The 10731-nt window shown below is 35.8% G+C and overlaps 1 protein-coding gene and 1 long non-coding RNA gene across 2 annotated transcripts; one reads left to right on the top strand and one right to left on the bottom strand.

Annotated features, from left to right (window-relative positions):
* Positions 1-583: 583 nt before the first annotated feature.
* LOC114353617 (uncharacterized) lies at positions 584-1735 on the top strand. The gene is made up of 2 exons (XR_003655943.1): positions 584-1019; positions 1167-1735. It is a non-coding gene; the product is annotated as an uncharacterized LOC114353617 (long non-coding RNA).
* Positions 1736-5126: 3391 nt separating this feature from the next.
* Positions 5127-9410, bottom strand: LOC114353620 (BUD13 homolog). Its single transcript, XM_028305679.1, has 6 exons — positions 9226-9410; positions 8571-8754; positions 7120-8275; positions 6774-6867; positions 6105-6289; positions 5127-5360 (listed from the first exon to the last, which is right to left on the bottom strand). Exons 1-6 carry the CDS (start codon positions 9324-9326, stop codon positions 5188-5190), a joined length of 1893 nt encoding a protein of 630 aa, XP_028161480.1. The 5' UTR covers positions 9327-9410; the 3' UTR covers positions 5127-5187.
* Positions 9411-10731: the final 1321 nt, after the last annotated feature.

Raw genomic sequence — 10731 nt, 5'->3', positions numbered from 1 at the left:
ACTATTTTTGTGTGTTTTTTGAAAAATTAATTCAAAATAATAATCACATTATGAAGAAAAGAGTTTACAAAAATTCAAAATCAACTTTGTATGGATAATTTTTGTATTATTACTCCATTTTCTTCCATAAACTTTGAATTTTTGACAAATTTCAATATCTAATTACAACGTGTGATATATCATTGGAAAGAAGAGAAGCTAGAGATATTTTTAAGATCATTGGCAATCCATTATCACCATTTTGTTAATTTAAATCGAATTCGAAGTAGAACTTTTTATCGTGGTTTGCACTTTTGTTAGACTTTGGCGGCTCGTAACTAGCTATTCAATCATTATCTGGATCCGAAATTTATTTTATTTGAATAAAGACATATTCGATATTAATATCTAATAAAAAAAACTGTTGAAATCACGCGAGAAAAAAAATTTAAGCAGTTTTTAGGTCAAATTTCGGAAAAATCTGAAAAAGTTTAAAAATTGACATATCTCCTAAACTATAAAACTTTAGACATAGAAAGTAGGGTTCAATAATTAGCAAATGACCTCCTCTATACGCGTATTAGCTATGGCGGGTTCAGTTCCAGTCACCCTGTATAGAAATTGTTGAAACTATTTATGATAGTAAGCTTGAACTCGACACATTTTACGACCATAAAATGAGATTCCTCAATTTGTTTTTAGTAATTTGTAGAAAAACATAATAATAATGTATAAACAGCTGATGATTACCATAGTTTCAACATTTTACTTGTTCTGCAAACACCCGGTATAGAAATGTACACGACGTACACACAAGTAAAGTTCACTCGCCTTCGTGAGTTGCAAGAACTATACAATGTTTGTGATTAATGAAACTAAAGTTGTGAATCTATATTTCCTATGAGATCAACGTGATAAACAATGTTTTCTCAGGATTCGTGAGAAGAAATTTATCTAAATTAAATCATAATAGAAATATGCATATTTTAATTCAAATTTTAATTGAAACCTAATAGAATAAGGTACGTAATAAGATAAAGGTAATTTGAAAATTATAAATAACTTGAAAAAATCGAACTGCCTAAGGCGGGAATTGAAGTTCGATTTTTTCAAGTTACTTATTTATAATTTTCAAATTAGTTTGAGATGCGACTCTTAACGCTAAAAATTAAATAACTAAGATAAAGGTAATTCTTCCACAGTTGAGTAAAAGTTTTTTTTAGTTAATTTTAGATAAAATTTCTTCTCATTATTTATAATTATGTTTATTAATATACATCAGCTTTATTAGTCCAAAACGACGTACTAAACGCTTCTAGCGCTCACTAGTTGGCGCCAATTGCGAGTGACACGCCTTACTCGACATGGCGCCAAGTGGGCGCGAACTCAAAAAAAATACATAAGTGATAAAAAGAATTTTTAATTAGGTCAATATTTATCGTGTATTTGTGATTGTGACTTAGATAATGCATAGGACTTGTACTAAATTATTATTTATAAAATAAAATTGTCGTGTATACAAAATAGCAAGGATGTAGCTATTTATAATGTTAACGCCAATAAAAAATAACTGGCATTCAAATCTGTCTATGTCCCTAGAAATCTAAATAAATGGCGTGGTTCCTTAAAACTGATACCCATTGAACCCAGGTTAAGAAACTCTATAACTTGAGATCTCCTAGCTAGATGACTGTAAGATGATATATCCCTGTATTACAAAATGTATTAGTAGGTGTTTGTCATCATAACTTTTAAACTAATAATAAAGCAATATTCATCGAATGTGTGCCTATATCTACATTTGTTTTATTTTCATTATATTACTTTTGTATTTATATCCGAAAATATGCGCTTAGTTGGCGCCAATGTACCAGGAACTCTTACGGTACTACTTCGGTAGCCATAATAATTTCATGTTAGCAATAATTATCTAATGAAAATCTACACTCAGCTTAGTTGCTCTCTGACAAATAGCTAACATATCTGCCAAGTTCTTTGTAGCTAAATGATTGGTGTTATTTACTCGTTATCTCATAAATAGTAACAAGTTTTTTTCATGTTATTCTATAATTAATTCTTAATCTAGTTCCTTTCATCCACGAAGACGCGCCCCACCAATTTTTGGCCGAGGGAAGCGCGGGGTGCGGGGAGTTTGATCCGAGCAATCCGAGCGTCATTATTGTAGTGTGCGTGTGCACTCATGCATAATTTAGCGTGTACCGATAACACTCAGACATTAGCGAAAGAATGGTGGGGCGCGTCTTCGTGGATGAAACGATCTATATTATTGTAAAACTACTACTAAATCAATCATTTTTAACTCGATCCTCGCCTTTCTCTGAAATGAATATAGGGATAGATTTTAAAGAAGTGTGTCTAACTTCAATTGATAAACTAACTTTTAGTAACTATACCATTAAGCTGAATACTACAATCATAGTGCAGTAGTGAGGGCTTTCGTAAATACGACAATTTCCCTCGCCAGTTGGCGCCATGGTAGAGTTAACAGCATTGTTGTGTTCCGGCAGTTAGAGGTAAGATAGCCAGTTCCTCCGTGGTTGAGGATTCAAGTTGAAGCTCGCTTCCACCTTCGGCCTGATCGTCAATTACCATCAGGTGAGATACAGGCCAAGAGCTTCCTCGTTGTGGATAAAAAAAAAGTCATCATCATTTCAGCCATAGGACGTCCACTGCTGAACATAGGCCTCCATCAATGCTGTCCATGTTGATCGATTGGTAGCGGCCTGCGTCCAGCGCTTCCCTGCTACCTTTATAATGTCGTCGGTCCACCTTGCGGGTGGACGTCTCATGCTGCGTTTTCCGGTACGCGGCCTCCATTCCAGAACCTTGCTGCCCCATCGGCCGTCAGTTCCGCGTACTATGTGCCCTGCCCATTGCCACTTCAGCTTGCTAATCCGTCGGGCTATGTCAGCGACTTTAGTTCGTTTACGGATCTCCTTATTTCGGTATCATGGTAGAGTAAGTTCCTGTTATTCGCCAGAAGTGGCGCCAACTGATGAGCGCAATTAAGGATACCCTATAATGACTTTTCTGTCCCATTTCATTCAAGGAGAAAACGTATTAGACTGTTTTTGCTTAGAAAATAGATGTAACAAAATTTATTTTATATAACACAGTGCCACTGTAACATTAGTTCTGGAGTAACACGTTAAAAGTAAGGTTAGCAAATTAATTCATGTACGACTTCCAAGCCTTAATAAAGCAATGTAAAAGTAAATAGTTGATGTAATACATAAGCTCTACTAATAGTGAATATTATTAATATAATAACTGTTGATGAATATTGTTTTCAATATTTTGCGATGTTGATCTTTTTATTGTGTATATTTATTTATAATTAATATTATGGTTTATTTAAACATCGCAAAATGTTCTCTTCTCTCATGTCACTGTTACAATACTTACTCTGAATATGGAATTTGAATGAACTCCGTATGGATCTTATTTACTTAAATATACATTTTTGCAATTTATTTACGTTATTTTATTTCATATACCTGATTATTAATAGACCTTGGTAATTATAAGAATCGATTATTGGCCGACTACAGACCGAAACCAAACTTTTTAAGGCTTTTTTTACTTCACCTGTCCATCGTATCTCTTAACCTTAGAGAATTATTTGCTCGAAAACTCGTCATTGGCGAAACCAGACCAGTGTGCTTCAAATGCACACCAAATAATAATAAAATCTAAAACTTGTCGATTGTTTTTTCACGGGGATCATACATGGACATGAAATAAAAGAGGATACTCTGTACAAAATTTTCTTATTATTAAAAATTTACCCTATTTCATTATCTCTCAAGTGATGAAAGAATAAATATTTGAATCTTGGAAATCATCACAATGTGAGCATCGGGCCTTTCCACCGCGTCTGGCCAGCGTGGGGAGTGTAGGCCATTATCTTCCATTTCATCATCATCATCATCTCGNAAGTAAGGTTAGCAAATTAATTCATGTACTACTTCCAAGCCTTAATAAAGCAATGTAAAAGTAAATAGTTGATGTAATACATAAGCTCTACTAATAGTGAATATCTTCTAAATATATAAAAGGAGAAACTGACTGACAGATCAACGCACAGCCTAAACGGCTAAACGTAGGCACTTGAAATTTGGAAGGGACGTAGCTTAAGTACCGTAGAGGTGCACTAAGAAAGGAATTCCCTAAATTCCCACGGGAACGGGAATTAGCGGGAAAAACGGGATTCACGCGTACGAAGTCGCGGGCGGCCGCTAGTTATTAATATAATAACTGTTGATGAATATTGTTTTCAATATTTTGCGATGTTCGTCTTTTTATTGTGTATATTTATTTATAAAATGTTCTCTCATGTCACTGTTACAATAATTACTCTGAAGTATGGAATTTGAATGAACTCCGTATGGATCTTATTTACTTAAATATACATTTTTGCAATTGATTTACGTTATTTTCTTTCATATACCTGATTATTAATAGACCTTGGTAATTATAAGAATCGATTATGGCCGACTACCGACCGATACCAAACTTTTTAAGGCTTTTTTTACTTCACCTGTCCATCGTATCTCTTAACCTTAGATAATTATTTGCTCTAAAACTTGCCATTGGCGAAACCAGACCAGTGTGCTTCAAATACACACCAAATAATGATAAAATCTATAACTTGTCGATAGTTTTTTCACGGGGATCATACATGGACATGAAATAAAAGAGGATAATCTGTACAAATTTTTCTTATTATTAAAAATGTACCCCATTTCATTATCTCTCAAGTGATGAAAGAATAAATATTTGAATCTTGGAAATCATCACAATGTGAGCATCGGGCCTTTCCACCGCGTCTGGCCAGCGTGGGGAGTGTATTGTGTCCATTTCATCATCATCAGCATCACCATCTCAGCCATAGGACGTCCACTGCTGAACATAGGCCTCCCCCAATGCTTTCCATGTTGCTCATTTGGTAGCGGCCGCGTCCAGCGCCTTCCTGCTACCTTTATGATGTCGGTCCACCTTGTGGGTGGACGTTCCACGCTGCGTTTTCCGGTACGCGGCCTCCACTCCAGAACCTTGCTGCCCCATCGGCCGTCAGTTCTGCGTACTATGTGCCCTGTCCATTGACCCTTCAGCTTTGCTTTCCATTTGCTTCTAAATTAGAGTCGTGCTCCTGGAGTGGAGACTAAATGACCTGCTGATGATTCATTACAAGTCTTCGGTGCTCCATTTGTAAGCTTCTTCTTCCTGAGCTTTCCTCTTGCTTTGGTTTTCAAAGAACTTCTTTTCGTAGCCGTTGGAGCGGTCGACGCCGTCCCAGCGGTAGCCTGGACGGATGTTGAAACGGTTCGGAGGGAAGCTACCTTTGTATGTGGGTTTTTCTGCGAACAAAATTGAATTTGAAAGTAGTTAAAATGGATGCTGTAAAAGGTGAAACGTTAACAAATATGTATGTGAACATCAAGCCCGTCTGGCAGTGTGAAGATTCTAGGCCAAATTCTCAATTTCCCTCTAAATTAAAGAGGGTCATACATCCTGCAGTGGAGACTAGTGCCTGTTTTCACCATCAATCCCAAATTTTTAAGTGATCCCTATGAACACTAAATTCCTGTTAAAGCCCTTTTCAGGGACATTTCAATATAGCTAACCTTGCCATCTGGCTCATGTTGAGAAAAAAGGAATAAAGAAACTCAGTCACAGGAAACGAAATACCATGCACTTTTGTCATTAAAATAATGAAATCTACAGTATCTCTTTTAGACTAGGCGCAGACCACCGATTTTTAGTTGGCCGATAGTTGTGCCCGATTTTAAATTGTATGAAGAATCGGCCAAATCGAATCGGTGTAATGTGCGCACTCCCATACATGCCCATACTGATCAACTGCCCGACTAAACTATCGGCCGACGAAAAATCGATGGTCTGCGCCTAGGCTTCGAACGATTTGTGGTAGTCGACGAAGCACATGATGTGTCCTGCGTGCCCAAACAACTGCACGCAGGAAGATTTAATTAAGGCTACTGACAACGCCACTCTTGTAGTAGAAGCAGAGTTTTGGGCAGACACTGTGTAGTTTGTTGTCGACACGACAAGAAGAAGAAGAAAGATTTTTGTAACATATTCACCTGGTCCAAGATCTCCCCTCTCTCTCTTCTTGTCCCTGATGTAAGCGAGCATGGGATCGCCGTCTCGCTCAATCTCCTTGAGACTTCTCTCGAGGTCTTTGTCTCCCTTCATACGCGCGAGAGGCTTCGCGGCTTCCTTGATGAAGTCCTCGCGACGTGCTGTCTCAGCTTCTATTTGTTTCAGGCTGGAAAATAGGTGAAAAATGAAATGAATTGGAAAAAAGGTGTAAAAATGATATCGTTTTTTAAAAGAAGGTGTAAAAATGACATTGTTTGGAAAAAAAGCTGTAAAAATGACATTGTTTTGGAAAATAAGTGTAAAAATGACACTATTTGGAAAAAAAGTGTAAAAATGACATTGTTTGGAAAAGAGGTGTAAAAATGACATTGGAAAATAAGGTGTAAAAATGTCATTGTTTGGAAAAAAGGTGTAAAAAAGACATTGTTTGGAAAAAAGGTGTACTTTTTTACACACAAAATGACATTGATTGGAAAATAAGGTGTAAAAATGTGGCAAATCCTTAATAGATCATAGAAGAAACCAATATAAATCTAACACAAAATAAATTACTTTCTTAAAAGCAAGAGCTGATTGGGCAAATGTGGAAACACATCACATCACTTTAAGGAAGAAGAGAAAAGTTGATAAAAAGTAAACAGTTTTTTTACCCTTTGCTCCACTGCTTGTACTTTTCATCCAAGAACTTTTGGCGCTCAGCTTTTTCTTTTAGCTTTTGTCTTTCCTCTGACGTCTCTCTCTTGGCTGCAATGAAAATTAAAAATAGTTAAAATTACTACAAAGTAGGCGTTTGTTTTATTTTAAGTCACCTTTTAATAATATGGAATATTAGATGGCAGGTCTAAAAAGACTTCTTATAACAAAACGTGGGCGTACCCAGTCACTTTGATGGAACTAAGTCAAACTAAGTCTATCTGACCTTAAAAATTTGACTTGCCCCCTCCTGGTTGAAAAGCTGGGTACGCCCATGCATGAAAATAATCTTGTTTTATTTACCTTTCCTAGAAACAACTTGAGCATTCCTTCCTGATACGTCATCGGTCATCTTTTTGAATGCATCCTCCTCTCTCCTCCTAAATGATTCGTTTTCTTCCCGTAACTGCCGAGCGTCTTGTAGTCCTGCCAACTTCCCTTCCAGAGTTCTTTCCATTTTTTTATTCGTCGGTGGAGGATCATCGTCATTTCTCCTGTAACCCCTCTCTTTATTGGGCTCTCTCCTATCTTTTCTAGGCGGTGACAAGTCTGAACTACTATCTCTTTGTCTTTTATGATTTTTTGACGTCTCGGGTGAAGCTGATCGCCTCTTATTCTTCCGAGGAGGTGAAACATCTGAATCTGAGGACTGCTTTCTCGATTTTTGTACTTTTTCTCTCTTTAAATCTCTTGATTTTTGTTTATCTTTTCTGTATCTTTCGTCTTCCCTACTCCTGTCTTGTGACGTCTTTCTTTTACGAGGAGGTGAGAGGTCAGATTCACTCGACTGGTCTCTTTTTGATTTCGTTTTTGGCTGCCGTTCTTGGTACTTATCTTTTTTGGATTTCCTAGGAGGAGAACAATCAGAATCCGAAGAATCTTTCCTCGACCTCCGACTGTCCTTCCTTTTTTTATTTCTCTCAGGGGATTCAGAGTTAGATCTGCGTTGAGGTTCTTCAGCCGCACCCCATCTAGACGGTTTTCTAGCTCTAACTTTATTTTTGCCGTCTAATTCTGCTTTTCTGGGAGGAGATAAATCTGAATCATAATTTTTATTAGATCTTGACCGATTTGGTGATTCTCTACCTTTTCTGGGGGGACTTACGTCACTGTCACTTTTATTGTGTTTGTTTTTCCGTGGGGGACTGGCATCGCTGTGTCTTCTATTCTTGTGATTGTCAGACTTTTTTCTAGAAGGACTTGCATCACTATCTCTGCCTTTGTCACGTTTTCTAGGAGGACTAAAGTCATTGTCGGAACTATTTTGCTTCTTTTTCTTTGTCTCCTTATTATTTTTCTCATTAGGTCTGATTCTGGGAGGGGATACGTCTGAGTCTTTCTTCTGATCATCTTCTGAGTCGCTGTACATTTTTCCAAAAACCAGTTCATTCTCTTTCTCAGTCTCAGTGATGTCTTTCTTTATTTCTTGGATATTCAGTTTGCTATTGAAACCATCATCCTGAAACATTAAAATGCTAATTTATGTTGGTGTTAATCTTTGGAAAAAGTTTTAAATTTGCTACATAACAACAACATATAAATAAATGACAACATTAGGTATGAGAATGTGTTTACTATGAATGAATATTCAAATAATCTATTATTATTTAACAACTTCAAAAGAATTGTTCGGTTCATTTCAGCCAAATGGCGACCACTGCTGGACAAAGGCCTCCCCAAGGAATTCCACAAAGACTTTAATAGAATAAAAACAGAAAAAAAAATTAAAATATTCCCCATTTAGACAAGTATACCTGAGTGACAACTCTCCATTTGGAGCTGGTTTTGAATTGTTCCAGCTTCCTAATTTCCTCCGGCCTCTCATCTATGATCCCCGCAACCTGTGGGCCGTCTTCACCTTCGTCTAGTATGTCCAGTTCGTCACCATCTAACGGCCGCAACTTTGTTAGGTCAATGTCATCATCTATGATTTTGAAGCTGAAATTTTATTCAAACATAATTAAATATTAATGATAATTATGTTGGCTCTCTTCATGCTCAAAGGCGAAGTAGATGAGTAGCGAGCATAACATACATGAAATAAAAAGGTCTTTGAACCTTTTGAATTCGATACAATAAACAAGGTTACTTGATCATTATTTTTCAAAAGTAAACAATTTTAAATGTATAATAAAATTTTTTTTTTCATAAATTAATTTTGTAAAGTGATAGATGGTGTGCGTTTAATGCTGAGTTTAACTGATTAGTTATTCCTTGAACAGGAAGGAATCCAAAGATGAAAAAGTAATTATGTAGCATAATACATAAATATTAGATGCTGGCTATTATACGTTTAGCAAAGATTGTCTTTGTGATTTTTAGGTTAGATAATAGCTTGATTTCGGGGTAATTATTAATAAATAATGCAAGTTTCAACAAAATAAAAGGACGAAACCTGATGAAACTAACCCTTTGCCCTTTGGCGCCTTCTTCTTCTTCTTTTTCTTATCTCCTGATGGTTTACCTAAGTACTTCTGCAAATAGGCTTTCTGATCTATTGTCGTAGACATTTTAAAACGTTAAAATTCACACAAATTAAATAAATTTTATAAAATGAAACACGGTGAACACAACCAAATTGCTTGCTTGATTTGACAGCGTCATGCATTTATGACTGACATTGACAGTTGCAAGCACAGATAAAAAAAGTTTTTATTTTAATTTGAGTTTACAGCTTTGAGTTCTAGACTATCCCTGAGCTTTAACTACAGTTTGTAAATTATAGGTCACGCAACGCGAGTTGAGGCGTCAACACAAAAAATATTTGTAACTGTTATTACTCAGGTAACTAAGTTTTTAAGCTCCTGTATATTATGTAATTTACACCATTACAAATTGTCACTTAGTAAGCAATAAATATTTTGAATTTGAATTTGAATTATGTTTATGTTTGTTTTATAAGTCGTGTACTCTGTCCCTATTAACTTTTATGGAAGCTGTAACTTTTAGATAATAATGAGTAGGTTGTAAATAAAGTAAAAAGATCTTTTATTGCTGCAGCGGAAGGTACCATTTATTTGCGATTTTACGAGTAATAATTTATTAAACTAAGTAATCATCGTGTAGACAAATTAACAGAAGCGTGTCGTAATGATAATACTGCACTGTCGAGTGTTTATTGTTTAATAATCTTGATCCTGATCATCATCTCGGTCGTCATATCTGTCATCTCGGTCATCATCTCTCTGAAACGATAATATTAAGAAGTTGTTAATGAGGCCCCATAGATGCATGGCTTCATAACGCAGTGGTAAGTCGCTTAAACTTTTCCCAGTTTTATTGACTCATGTGTCCCAGGTTCAGACAGAAACAGAATCAACAATTGAGTTATAATAATATGTGAGTATTTCAATACAAGCTCATTCTATATTTTTACTCACTAAGTATCCCCGAACCTGAAATAGGTAGATACGTTTTTCATTTCATTTTGTCTACTCATACAATTTATTAAATCTAAATCGTCACACCCATTCATTTTTGAGATGTGAAATTAAACAAAATAAAGTTTAGTGTTTGTGAAGAGCAACTACCTTTAACACAGGTTGAATTGCTTCCAGTGACCTAACTAGGAATCAAACCCAGAGCCTCTGAGGCGAGAGTACCTCAACCACTAAGTCACGGTGTAGCTGTACTAGAAATTATAGAAGTTTTTTGGCCTTGCTTACCACTTTACTTGTCAAATAAGGATTGTAATTCAGTCCACTGTAATTCTGCAAAACGATTTAAATATTTGTAGTAGAATAAAATACAAAAAAGAAAGTGCAAAATAAAAAAAAACAAAGTTGATAAAAATAAAAATCAATTCTTACGTTATCATAAGACTGTAGAGGCTGTGCCTGATGTAAAAAAAGGAATTAATAAGTAGTTATTTAATGCCCCTTGCCTAAAAAGTATCAAAAGAAAATAATGTGAGAC

This window comes from Ostrinia furnacalis, unplaced genomic scaffold (assembly GCF_004193835.3).
Source record: "Ostrinia furnacalis isolate ACB-3 unplaced genomic scaffold, ASM419383v2 OfSCF1746, whole genome shotgun sequence".
NCBI lineage: Eukaryota > Metazoa > Arthropoda > Insecta > Lepidoptera > Crambidae > Ostrinia > Ostrinia furnacalis.
This window is presented reverse-complemented; position numbering and strand designations above follow the sequence as displayed.

Excerpts from the sequence above, each read along its gene's own strand:
- LOC114353620 (XM_028305679.1), bottom strand. The coding sequence starts at position 9,326 with ATGTCTACGACAATAGATCAGAAAGCCTATTTGCAGAAGTACTTAGGT. Across the intron at positions 6,868-7,119 it reads TCAAGTTGTTTCTAGGAAAG|CCAAGAGAGAGACGTCAGAG; the intron begins GTAAATAAAACA and ends TTTTCATTGCAG. Across the intron at positions 6,290-6,773 it reads TACAAGCAGTGGAGCAAAGG|CCTGAAACAAATAGAAGCTG; the intron begins GTAAAAAAACTG and ends CCTATTTTCCAG.